General features: G+C 38.0%; 1 protein-coding gene across 4 annotated transcripts in view; it reads right to left on the bottom strand.

Annotated features, from left to right (window-relative positions):
• The window catches only part of CUNH12orf4 (chromosome unknown C12orf4 homolog), a 47,109-nt gene extending 33,347 nt beyond the window's left edge, over window positions 1-13,762 (bottom strand). For 2 of the 4 annotated variants that reach the window (XM_035028432.1, XM_035028435.1), the window contains exons 1-3: window positions 11,878-13,014; window positions 9,796-9,941; window positions 926-1,107 (exon numbers count right to left, since the gene is read on the bottom strand). In XM_035028432.1, the coding sequence (XP_034884323.1) occupies window positions 926-1,107; window positions 9,796-9,941; window positions 11,878-12,091 (542 nt within the window). In that variant the 5' untranslated portion in view covers window positions 12,092-13,014. The other 2 variants (XM_035028433.1, XM_035028434.1) reach the window with 2 other exon arrangements.
• Between the last annotated feature and the right edge of the window lie 229 nt (window positions 13,763-13,991).

Genomic DNA, 13,991 nt, shown 5'->3' with positions numbered 1-13,991 from the left:
TTTTTTCCCCTCATGTAAATAAACTTACAAAAGTGAACTGAAAGAGACCATGAACTTAGTAACGGCAGGGTTTTAAAGAGGTTCCAAATAGGGAGAGAGCTTGGTACAGTGGTTAAGAGTTTTTGAGTGGAGCTATGACTTCAAATTCTAGCTTGTCCTTAGACAAGTTATTTCACTTATTTTCCTCATCTGTAAAAGGGGGTAATAATTGTTGGGCTGCGGTAAGAATCAAATGAGATAAGGCATCTGTTAGGGACTGCATGTTTGTGTCTCCTCAAATTCGTATGTTGAAACCCTAACCCCCAATGTGATGATTTTCGGAGGTGGGGCCTTCGGAGGTCATTGGGTTTAGAAGAAGTCATGAGGTTGGAGCCCTCATGATGGAATTAGTATCTAGAACTCTCTCTCCAGAAGAGACGCACCAGGACCACACACTGAGGAAAGGCCATGGGAGCGCACATTGAGAAGGCACTGTCTATAAGCCAGGAGACAGGTCTTCCAGATACCAAATCTGCTGGCACCTTGATCCTGAACTACTAAGCCTCCAGAACTGGTAGAAATAAATTTCTCTTGTTTAAACCACCTAGTCTATGGTATTTTGTTATAGCCTGAACAGGCTAAGACATCATCTAAAGCATTTTGCACAGTGCCTAGATCTTAGAAATAATATATAAAGATTAGAAATAATATATAAAGTCACCATAATTTATTCAGGTAAATCACTTGAGAAGTTTTATAAGCCTGTGTGATGACTTCCTAGCTGAAATTACAGATTGAAACACACAAGAAAATTAATTTCCAATATTAGAGAACTTTTTTCTATTTTATTGTTCAATTTTACAATTAAATGTAAACCAATTATTCTGCAGCCATCGTATCTGACAATGTGACATTTAATTATGATAGTGCAAGAAATCTGAAATACCTCTCTCGTAATTTTTTCAGCTCCACATCTCTTTCGCCAATCAGTTCTGAGATACTAACAAAGTAATTATGTTCCAAATTTAGGAGAGTTTCAGAGGCTGGAGAATGGATTAGGTCATGGTACACATCTGCAAAATCTTCATCCCAGCTGGGCTCTTCAGGCCTTGCATGCTCTAACGTGGTCTACAAGATGACACACAGACATTCTTAAATCATGACACGGCATTTTCATTTACTATACTATTAGACGAGTACATATATTATGAATTTTTTTTTGTACATCAGACAAGGATAGAGACCTTCTATTTATATATGTGTATATATAGGTTATATAGGATTATTTGAGTATACAAAAAGATGGAAAAGTATAAACTAAGATGTAATATGAATTACCTGGAGGTAGGAATGAGGAGGGGGTACTAATATGGAGGAAGGGATAGGAAGTGTTCATAATTGAAAAAAAAATTAAGGGTGCTATGATCTCATTCCTGTAAAATAACAGAATTTTAACATTTCTGTAAAATTACAGAATAACATTTCTGTAAAACACACACACATACACACACACACAAAGGGATGATCAACAAAATGCTAATGGTAGCTATTTCAGGAATGTAGGATTTCTGATGACCTTAACTTTCTTTATATTATTATAATTAGAAAAAAAAAGCTTCTCATTATTAAAAATACATTGCTAAAAAAGGTTTTATAGGATATACATTTAGAAAATGAGGTTACATATATACTCACATGTTTAGTGATGCAATGACCCTGAAAATCCAATTCATGTGTAGGATTTTACATCAAGATAAACCTATGCAATTATTTTGATTTTCTAGTATTCTTTCTTCTTAAAATGGTTTTAAGAATATGAAAACTTTTAAGAATATGCTTTTAAGAATATGAAAACAGTAGCTATCAAAATGATAAGGGACTGAGTGCCTGGGTGGCTCAGTTGGTTAAGCGACTGCCTTCGGCTCAGGTCATGATCCTGGAGTCCCAGGATTGAGTCCCACATCAGGCTCTCCGCTCAGCAGGGAGTCTGCTTCTCCCTCTGACCCTCCCCCCCTCTCATGTGCTCTCTCTCTCTTTCTCTCTCTCAAATAAATAAATAAAATCTTTAAAAAAATGATAAGGGACTGAGTAAACACTGATAAACAAGAAAAACAGAAATATGGAGAGAGGCAAAATAGGGATACCCTCAACACACACAAGGATCCATCCAAGGAAGTATGCACACATATCCATTGGGGAGGTACGGATGCCTGTCCCAAGGACCTGAGATATGTCAATACATCAGACAGACACAATGCTTTTTATAGGTGAGAAAACTGGCTGAGCAGTTCTTTGTCAAAGATTATACAATTTAATGGCAAAAGTGGAAATAACACAAAGAACTCAATGTTTTTTCCATTACTGATCTTTGTAGACAGACACCTATAAAAAAAGAACAATCTGAATTCTTCCCTTTCCTTGCCAATGAAAATAAAAACTGTAATTGATGAGGACATAACTCAGAGTAATAATTTACTTAAAACTAAAGCAAGTGGACATATCCCAGAAATAGGTATCTTCAAATCGGTCAATCAACAGGTAAACCTTTATCCCTTACCTTTCACTTATACTTCAATCAATTGCCAGATCAGGAGGGAAGAGTTTAAGGTGACTAGCTGAATCTTGAACATGGATTTCATCTGCTCTAATGCCTCTGAAAACTTGAAAGCACATTCTGCTAACTGCTCCAGGAATTATAAGCAGCCCATGTGACTTAAGTTCAGTTCGAAATTCACTTCAGGTTCAGGCTAAAACTTTGTAGGAAGGAGCCCGTGAGAGATCATAGAGATCTGCTTGCCCATACATAGTACCAAATATTCAGGAACCTCACAAACCAGATCAGCTAACAACAGTAACCGGCAGCATCAATTTAACACTTGGCCTAGAGCAAGCCTTACCAATAGGTACAAACTACCTACATGAGAAGCACTAAACAGAGTTTTCCCCTAACCTAACTCATACCAACCCCTCAGGAGAGAGGATGCTAGGAAAGGAACTGTGATGGCTGACGGGAATGGGGGCATTGAGTAAAGGCCTGCAAAAAGAAAACTATTTAATGTCCAAGCCATTATTTCTCCACCTCTACCTTCCCGCATAAAGCTTTGGCCCTGAGTTCACACCACAGACTTCCTCTCTGTTCCACCTCCTGTCATCAGCCTGGGTTACCTGGATGTCCATGTGGGTAACCCAATCCAGTGCCCTGCCTCTTGCTTCCCTGAACTTATCTTTTTTTTTTTTTTTTAAGATTTTATTTATTTGACAGAGAGAGACATAGCGAGAGAGGGAACACAAGCAGGGACAGAGGGAGAGGGAGAAGCAGGCTTCCCGTGGAGCAGGGAGCCCGATGAGGGGCCCGATCCCAGGACCCTGGGACCATGACCCAAACTGAAGGCAGACGCTTAACCACTGAGCCACCCAGGCGCCCCTCCCTGAACTTATCTTTACTAAGTCCTCTGCTCCCCCTGAGTCCCCCACTCTGTGTCATCCCCAGGAACAGCTCAGCCTCTGAAACTGAAACATTCAGTCTGACTATAACCTCCAACCAAGATTCACATTCAATTACTCCCAGGCAATGAGTTCTTTAAATCATCAGGATCTCCACTGCACAGACCCTTCTACGTTCTTATATTTTATCAGCCATTAGGTCCCGCCCAGCTTCACTTTCTTCCCTAAGTAGTTTAGAGAATGGTCCAGCATTCAAATATTTTCTTGCCAAAATCCTCAACCCCCTTGACTGATGTTCTTTCTCTTGCCCACCTAACAAAACTCTAGTATTACTCCTTTTCTCTATGCCTGCAGTCAGGCTATAGAATGCTGCAGCAGAAAAACTACAAAACTGTAAAGTTTATGATGACAGATTGGTGCTACTCTAACTTTTCCCTTCAATGATGCCTGGAAATCCTATCTTTTTCTGGTCAGTTCTCTCCTCAAACATCCAACTGTGTCATCAGTTCCCCACTTCATCTAAACACATGGCCTGTTTTTATTTCCCAGATAGAGTAGAAGCAGTTAGAAGAAAATGTCCTCAACTTTCTGCTACTAAAGCAGTAAAATTTTCAGAATCTATATCCATCCTTTTCTTCTTCCTTTCTGCCAGAACAGAAGAAATGTACCTCCTCCCGGTCAAGATTCTCTACTTGAGTTCTGGATTCTATCCCTTCTAGTCTTCATTGATACCATCATAAACAAACCTCTGATCTTGTGTTTTCATTTTGCAAGTGTCTCATCCTTCTTCTTTAGGCAACCAAGCTTCTTGAGTTATCTATACTCATTCTATTTCCACACTCCACACATTCTTTTTTTTTTTAATTTTAAAAATTTTATTATGTTATGTTAGTCACCATACATCATTAGTTTTTGATGTGGTGATCCACGATCCATTGTTTTCGTATAACACCCAGTGCTCCATGCAGTACGTGCCTTCCTTAATACTGCCACACATTCTTAAAGTCACTGAAATCTAGTTTCAGTCCCACCAATCCATTAAAACTATCTTGCTGCAGATAAAGATTACCTGATAAACCTAATGGATATTTTTGAGACTTTTCCTCACTTCATTTTCTTGGAAGCATTTGACATATGAACTATTCCCTCCTTCTTGGCACCTCTTTTTTCTCAACTTTCATGAAGCCATAATCTTCTGTCTTCTTTCTACTTCCTGGGCCAATTCCTCTCTTCCCTTTGCAGGTTCTTCTTCCTCTGTTCATCCCGTAAGTGTTAGTGTGTTCATTTACTTGTATATTCATCCATCTTTTTTTTTTTTTTTGCCATCTACTTATCCCATCTATCCAACCCATACCAAAGCTCTGTTATTTTCAGGCACTGGGCTACGTACCAGAGCTATAATAGAGAATACACTAAACATTTCCAGGTGGCTATCCATACAAGCAGGAGATACAGGTAAGTCAACAGACAATTCTAATGCAGGGTTTCATTGGGATTCTGGACAGGCATGTACTCTTTTCCTTCTACATAGTCACCCTGGGCAATTTCATTCATTCCATGACTTCAAAATTCATCTATGTATGAATGACTCCCATACCCATGTCTCCAATCCAATCATCTTTCCTGAGTGCCAGGTGTACACAGCTAAGTGCTTATGAGACATCTCCACATGGGTGCCTCTTGTAGGCACTTCACATTTAAAGGGTATAAACTGAAGCCATCATTTTTATGCTGTAACTTGCTTCTCAAGTGAAGGGAGCTCAAGTGAAGGGAGGCACCACTCCACCATTCCCTCAGTTGTCCAAGCAAGAAATCTGAGCCAATTGATCTTTTATCTTTCATGTCTCAGCTTAAATATTAACACCTTAGAGAAGAGTTCTCTAATCCTATATAAATTAGGTTTATAACCCCCTTCATGGTTCTCCATGACAGTACCCTACTTATTTAATAACATTTTTAAAATTATAATTTATGTACTTATTAACTGTCTTCTTCACTACCGTTCCATGGGAATAAGGACCAGATTTGTTATGTTGATACATCCCCAATGCCTAGTACAGGATCCACACAAAGTATTTGCTGAATAAACAAATATATGAATGAAAAGTCATTTGTTATCTTCTCTTTACCATTTTAACTACCATTGTTCTAGACTAAGCTTTCATAATTTCTTCCCTAACTACAACAGTCCTCTAACTTATTCCAGTATTTCTCCCTTGCAGGATAAACTCTTCATGCTAATGCACTGAACTGACGTTCCTGAAGTGCAAATATGATCATCATCTTACTCCTCTACTAAACTCTTTTAAAGCTGCTCATTACCTTTGGCATAAAGACAGAACTCAAGATGGCCTGCAACTCTCTTTCTTAGCCATTCTGAACAACTTTCAGTTTTTCTAATGTGCCATGGGCTCTCTCACCTCCAAACCTTTATATTTATACCCTCTACCTAGGGTATTATTTTTCTCCTCTCCCACCACATACCTTCCACCTACCTATTTCCAACTAATCTTTCAGGTCTCAACTCACTTTCTTTTTCCTGTGGGAAGCTTTCCTGAAGTTCTCTAGATTAGAATAGGTGTACCTGCTTTGTGCTCTCCTTGCACTGTCCTGTACCATAGCACTTATCACATTCACTGCACTTAATTTTATTTTATTTTTCTAAAGATTTTATTTATTTACTTGAGAGAGAGAGAGACAGAGTGTGCATGAGTGGGGGAGGAGCAGAGGGAGAGGGAGAAGCAGGATCCCCGCTGAGCAGGGAGCCCCACATGGGGCTCGATCCCAGGACCTGAGATCATGACCTGAGCTGACGGCAGATGCTTAACCGACTGAGCCACCCAGGTGCCCCACTGCACTTAATTTTAAATATCTGTCTGCTGACAGTCTATAAACTCTGAGAAGGTAAGAACTGTGTCTTATTTTCTTTCTGCTTATCCCCAAGTGCCTAACACAATATCTGATATCTAACAGAAGCTCAGTACACATTTGATGAATGGATGAATACAAAGAGACCTGAGAAGACAATACTGAAATGGAAGATAGGGCACCACCAAAAATAAATAGCCAACTTCACAATTTTGCCAATATTTGGCTCTGTTTAGCTTTCCTCATCTAGCCAAGCTTACTTCTCATTATTTTAAAAAATTAGTGCAATAGCAAAGACACAGCTGTGATTAGGAAAAAACCATATAAGGTTTTTAGAGGCTGAAAACAGAACAAGATGACAAGCAATAGATCCTATGACAGTAGACAAGAAAAGGAAACACAGAAGAAAACAGAATTACTCCACACAGTAGGGATTCACAGTCATACACACTTTATTTTAGTAGGCCATCAGAATCTCCTCTACCAGGCAAGTACATCCATTAAAGTACAGCTCTGTTATCAGGGGCAATGGTCCTCCACAATGGAAATTCCTTATATAACAGCAGCATACTCAGTACATCTCTGCAGTGTACTGCATCTGCAGTGATGGGACAGACAGTCCTTCCTTGTAGCTGTGCCTCACTGTATCACGTAAAGGTATAATCACTTATATTTATAGTAATGACTCGGGGTCCTCAAGAGTTGGAACTGAATTTTATATACTGTGTTTAAGAAAGCAAGGAAATGTGTACTACGTTCCTTATTTAAAATTTTTTTAAAGTTTATTTATCTTTATCTAAAGTAATCTACACCCAACATGGGGCTGGAACTGATGACCCTGAGATCAAGAGCCACACACTGCTCCTACTGAGCCAGCCAGGTACCCCTGTACTACATTTTTAAAAGATCTTCATCAAAAGGTGGTTAAGGAAAAAGTTTCGTGATTTAAATATATTAGCATCTGAAATATCTAGTAGGTCCGTTTATAGTAAATGGAGCTCATTCCTTCATAACCAAGGTAATCAGTATTACTGTAAACATTATGCTATTTCACCTTTTTCCTGATGGTCCAGTTATTCTTCTCAGGTGACTGAAATACTGTTTACCCATATACTGCAGCGATGTGTTAGCCCCTCTGTCCCTTCTACTCCATTCTGCTTCCACTATCAGTCTTCTGCCTGCCATACTTGGATTCTTCCGATCTCCATAAGGCTGCAGCTTCTAATCTCTGCCGGCCCTTTGGTGATCTGCAACATTGTTTCCTTTTCCCTTTCAATTCCTTCTTTTTAGTCACCGATTCCTACATTCTTGAGCCTGTACTAGCTGTTCAGCTTTTATAATTTTCACAGCCAGTGGCAGCCCGAATACATCCAGTGGGTATAACAATATTTAGGTCTTCTCGGTTATTTTCCTGACAGTCAAGATTTCCTTTTTTTACTGTTAGTATTAGTTTCTTTGCTCTTTCTTTTCTTAATTCTTTAAAAACAAACAAGCAACTATACTTCTAGAATCCTGGCATTGCTAGAAAGCTGAACTCTAAGTAACAAGAGGTGCTATGTATCTACTAAATTTGTAGAGGGTGAGAACAGAGTACTTGCTCGATGGAGGCTTGTTGATTTTAATTCACTGTAAATCTGCACTCTTGTGATTAAATGAATAAGTATAGAGTGTTCTTATTTTGTTATATTAATATTACTATTATTATTACTATTGTTATGATCATTAATCTGGAAGACAGTCAAATTCTTATTTTTAGAATGGCTAATGTGCAGAAGAATAAGGAAAACCATAAATTAGTGAATATGGTAATTATTTTTTTATAATAAGATAAATTTAAACACATAAGCACTTATTGACCTAACATTTGGGAAGTTTTCTCTTTGGTTACACCAAATCAGGGCTAGAAGAGGTTCTACTTCCAGATTTTGTATCAAAACAATAGCAATCCTAGAAGAGGAATTGACTGCTTTCTTCAAGAACTCTTGACCACTCTTCTCCCAACTTCTCTACATGCTCCCATGTATTTACCTTGATCCCAACACTGATTGCACAGTGTTATTGGCTATAGATTTCTTTGTCTCTTTCTACTAGATTGTAAGCTCCTTGAAGGCAAAGACTTAAAATCCTCAGCTGTGTACATTTTAGATGTACAAAAAAATACTGCTTGAATAAATTAAGTAGAATTATTCTTTAACTACATCTTAATTATTTATTCCTTTATCAGCAGAAAGATTAGGTTTCTTTAAATAGTAATTATTACAGGCATATCTTTTTTTTAATGCAACAACTGTGTTCTTAACATTCAAAATAATACATGTAAATAGTGTCATCTTTTAAACATACTAGGAAACCTTAACGGACATGAAGCAAACTGCTTTGAACAACAAAATATGACCCCATAAAATTGATTTTCAAATTCTCATAGACCAAGTTGCTTAAAGTGGGATGTAATTCACTCATTATAGCTTGCAATTATAGAATTTGTCTGTTTATGTAGTTCTGTTTCTGGCTCCTTAACTTAAATGTAAATTTCATTTTGTGTCTATCTTGCTCACCACTTTATGTCCAATACCTGGCACAGTACAGTACCTGGCATGCCGTAGATTCTCAACTGTATCTCATCAATTCTAAGATGCATATTTTTTCACATTACAGCTCTGAGAAATCAGAATGTGTCTTATACTGATGGTATCTTGGTATTCTACCATTGCTTAATTGATGGTGGTGTTCTATCTCGGTAGTAAATAAATTAATGGTGCGTGTTATGATCAATGGCATCTTAGACTCTATGAAATAAGATATATTATTTAAATGGAAAAGTGATGACATTATGTAACTATAAAAACAACAGTGAAGGGTGCCTGGGTTCAGGTCATGATCTCAGGGTTGAGATCGAGCCCCGCGTTGGGCTCCGCACTAAGCAGGCAGCCTGCTTAAGATTCTCTCTCCCTCTGCCCCTCTGCCCCCAACTCACGCCCGCTTGCTCTCTCTAAAACAAAACAAATCAAAAAAGGCAACAACAACAACAGTGAGGATAAGTGAGAGGACAAAAGTAAAAGCCTAAAAGGAACTACTACTGCTAGTTTAAGGTTGCCAGATAAAATACAGGTCACCTGGTTAAATTAGAATTTCAGATAAGAAAAGAATAAATTTTACTGTAAGTATGTTCCATATAATATGTGGGATATACTTATACTAAAAAATTATTCATTCTTTGAGATTTGGGTGCCCTGTATTTTTAATTGCTAAATCTGCCAACCCTGTGCTGGTTAGAAATATAAAAGTAGCTTCTCTTTTACAAAGATATTACATAAAGTATTTGGTGCTCACCCTCATATAGGAAGGAGGCACAGGAACATCAATATAGGTTACATATTATGGAATAGAACCTTGTATGTAGAGAAAAAAGGACTCCACAACTGTTTCAGTATTACTTTAGCAATTTAAAAGCTTCATCAAAGTCTAAAATATCCCTGATATTTACAATCTGATCTATTTTCTTACCTCAACATAAGCTTTGGCCCATGAACTGGCCAGCTGATGTAAATCTACTTCACCTGATTTCACAGTTTCCAGGGATGCTTCGGCATCTCTGTCATAATCTCTGAGGGATTCTTCTTCTATAAACTGGCTCAGAGCTTCTTTTAAGTCTGTAACAGGGATAAGAAATGCCAACATCAGCAAAATCCTGAAGTAAACAGGGAACATTTTACCTGAATAAGCATTCCAATGTGAAATTTTATTTTATCAACCTTGTATACTTAATGTCTAAATACAGTAAAATCAGCTTGGGGATCATTTGACTAGTTTCACAATTATTTTTCTTTACTATTACAGGTTATTGCATTGAGAATGGTCAAAATTCTTATGTATAACCTTGATACTAATTTAAAACATTATTTTCTTAAGTCTGATTCTTCAGTTTGAAACTGAGCAGGTAAAAGCACATGAAGAAAAATCTACAGATTTTGAGGTTCTGAAGGTTACTGTACTTAAATGAAAAAGCTTCCTATACATAGAGTTACAGTCCTTGAATTTGAAAGAGAAATTGAATGATTAGCATATTAAAATGGATTTAATTGGGATGATCTAGAATTCCAGTTTTAGAGACACTACTTAGAGATGATATAATGGAAAGAGCACAGGGACAGAAATCAGGATACTTGTGTTCTGGTTTTGGCTCTGTCACTATGTTTGTAGCTTTAGACCAGTGGTTCTCAATTTTTAGCATGCATCAGAAATCCCTGGAGGGCTTACTGACATAGATTGCTACATGCCACCCCCAGAGTGTCTGATTCTGAAAGAATGGGGCGAGGCCCAAGAATGTGCATTTCTAACAAGGTTCCAAGTGATGCTGTAGCTTCTGATCAAGGAACAACCTATGGGAACCACTGCCTTAGGCAAAAAATTTAACTTTTCAGTGTACTAGTTTCCTTATTTGTACAATGAGATTGTGTTAAAAAGTTCCTAGATTCCCTTTAGCTCTATGATCTAACATATTCTCAGCTTAAAATGTTTTTCTCATTTGTGACATAGAACATAGAGACCTTTTAAAAAGGATTTAATACAGACGACCTTATGAATTAATTTAGGTAAGCAAAAATTATTCAAAGATTAGTATTCCTTCCTTTCCATGACATCTCAGGAATTGAGGACCAGATCATTAAAAGGGCAATGCATTTAGCAATACAATTCTATAATGTCATAATTACTGATAGCTGAAATGTATCCACCCAACTAAATTAAGAGAGTAAGCATTCTAACCCAAACCTTATAACTAATTTTTCATTATATAAATTGATTTTCATTTATTTATTTTTTAATCTTTTTAAATGTGGGGCTTGAACTCACAACCCTGAGATCAAGATCTGAGCTGAGATCAAGAGTCTTAGCCAACTGAGTCCCCCAGCACCCCTGTAAATTAGTTTTTATACTAAATTGCCCAATAAACAACTACAAGGGTTATAGGGAAAAAAAACACTCAATAACAAAGGCCTGGGGAACCTTTTTATTCTAGGAAGCAGTTAAACACTTCATATTTTATGGCTGTTTCAAGCTTCTCAGGCTTAAGCTTTCTAATACGAAATGTCTAAGGAAAGAGACTATCAGAAAATAATAAAGTGTAATTAATAATAAAGTGTTAAAAAAAATCAGTCCTCAGGGCACCTCAGTGGCTCAGCTGGTTAAGTGTCTGATTCTTGATTTTGGGTGAGGTCATGATCTCATGGGTCACGATATCGAGCCCAGTGTTGGGCTCCATGCTCAGTGGGGAGTCTGCCTAAAGATTCTCTCCCTCTACCCCTCCCTCCACTTGCGCACACATGTGCGTGGCTCTCTCTCAAATAAATAAACCTTTAAAAAAAACAATCAGTCCTTGGAGTGCCTGGGTGGCTAAGTCGGTTAAGCATCCAATTCTTGGTTTTGGCTCAGGTCATGATCTCATGGTCATGAGACGCAGCCCCATGTTGGGCTCTGTGCTCAGCAGGCAGTTAGCTTGAAGATTCTCTCCCTCTGCCCCTCCCCCACCCCCACATGCTCACTCTCTCTAAAATAAACAAATAAACTCTTAAAAAAATCAGTTCTCACCTTTTTCTATAAAGCATGGTAAACTGTGCAGCAGCATCAGACGCCCATGTAAATGACTGGCATTCTCTTGAATAGGAAATTTGAGGGGCACCCTCAGTTCTAAGCACTGACTTCCTACTTTGAATTCATATACAAATTCCCTCTCTGTGTTGCAGAATCTTTCTCTGCTTTTCTTCATCTTCTTTGGCAGGATTTCTATAGAACAAACAAACATAAGCCCAGCAGATCATAAGTCCATAAAAATCATAATGTTTCCTTATTGTTGTACCACTTTTAAGAAAACGTTCCACCACTCAGTGATTTTGTGTGACTCAAAGCTAATTATTCTAGGTTTTCCTACCTTTATCCCTGCATTTTCACCTTCATGAAGGAAATGAAGTGCTTCTTTTTTTAATGAAAAAAGTTCCTTTTAAACTTCACTTAGGAAAGAAAAAAAAAAAACATTGTGCCCATAAAGTATTTTGCACTCCTAGGCAGGGTTCTCAAGAATAGAGAGAGAACATGGAGAGAAGAGCAGAGAAAATTTTTAGGAAGAGATGAATGGGTAGACAGATACAGAGTTATGAAACAACTGGTGAATACAAAGTCAAAGAAATAGATCAGGGACCAAGAAGTGATCTTGAAGATCTTCGATGTTATGAGATCTTACTGGGCACGGATGGAAGAAAGATGGTGTTGGAAAGATTTCCATGTGGGAAAAAGACATACAAAAAAAGGTAAACTGGACACTTTTCAAAAGAAGAAAATCTGGCCACAAAGAGTAAGAATCAATATCAATTGAGGATATTTATCAGCCTCCTTGCTAAACTCCATCTCTACACTTTTCACCATCAAAACAGTTTTCATAGTATTCTCTATACTGAAGTTATAGTAATCTTTCCAAAGTGCCTATCTGATCATGTTGCTCATCTGCTTAAAAACTTTTGATCACATTCCACTGCTCTCAGGATAAAATTCAAACTCCTATACCCAGTATCAATGTTTATATTTCCAGACGTCTTTCCCCCAGCACCTGCATCCCTTCATCCGCAACACACAAATTCACAAACCATTTTGCAGTCATACTGAACTCTTTTCAACACCAAACCTCTCTTTCCACTTCCAACCGTTTTGAATGCTTTTTCTTTGCCTAGAGCACTCTTACTGCTTTTCTTTCCTTGGATAACAGCTACTCATTCTTCAGGTTTCAGCTTAGATGGGCACCGGAGAAGTCTTTTAATTTGTAAGATTATCATAAGGATTAGTCGAATAATAAATACGAAGCATCTGACAAACAAGATGATCAATAGATGAAGGCTAGTAATAATAATAAAAGTTCTCTAAGAACATAATAATAATAAAAAATCACAGGTTGCTGACTGAGTATACATGATGAAGACAAAAGCAGTAAGGGAACACTGTAAAAGGGAACTGAAGTTACGGATAAATGGGTTATGATCTAATCTTGTTTAGATTCAATATTTTCGGTCAACAAAAACCATTAGCTCCGATTTCAAACGGCTCAACATTTAAACTTATTATGTTTCAACAAACTGAAACTTTAGTTCCCTTCTTTAGTTCCCTTTAGTCCCACTTTAATTTTTTTTTAGCAGGGGTGAAATTAAGGAAGGTTTCCCAGGCAAAATTGGGATGGGAGGAGGAGGGCTGGACCGAACTCCTGCCGCCAACAGAGCGCAGGTTCTGAGTGCAGGAAAGGGAGGGCAGGCTGCCGGCGCGAGAAGCTCCAGCCCAGTGAGAACACCCGCTCCATTAGGCGGTCTCAGTCTCAAAGGGATTCCTCGCTCGTGGTTCTGGGCTCACCTTCCCTAGCTCCGAAGTCCTGAGCTGACCGCACACTCCGAGCAGTCAATGAGCTGGGGCACAGGGAACATCAGCTGACTTACCCACTTGTTTTTACAGCTAACAGATTCGCTTCAGCAGATTCGCCCATACTTTTTCCTCTTTCCCGGCACTCTATAGAAAATTCCTCAGTCTAAGTGCCCCGTTTTTCCATCCTGCCTCAATTTGGTCATTTAAAAATGTAATAAGGTGTATTTATACTGTTACTGTGAATTTCAGAGAAGGCGCAAAAAAAAAAAAAAAAAAAGGAATCCACTGTCGTAGCGAAAGTGCAA

This window comes from Mirounga leonina, unplaced genomic scaffold (genome assembly GCF_011800145.1).
Source record: "Mirounga leonina isolate KUSES-001 unplaced genomic scaffold, KU_Mleo_1.0 Mir_201, whole genome shotgun sequence".
NCBI lineage: Eukaryota > Metazoa > Chordata > Mammalia > Carnivora > Phocidae > Mirounga > Mirounga leonina.
Note: the sequence above shows the minus strand (reverse complement) of the source record. Positions and strands in the feature narration are given on the sequence as shown.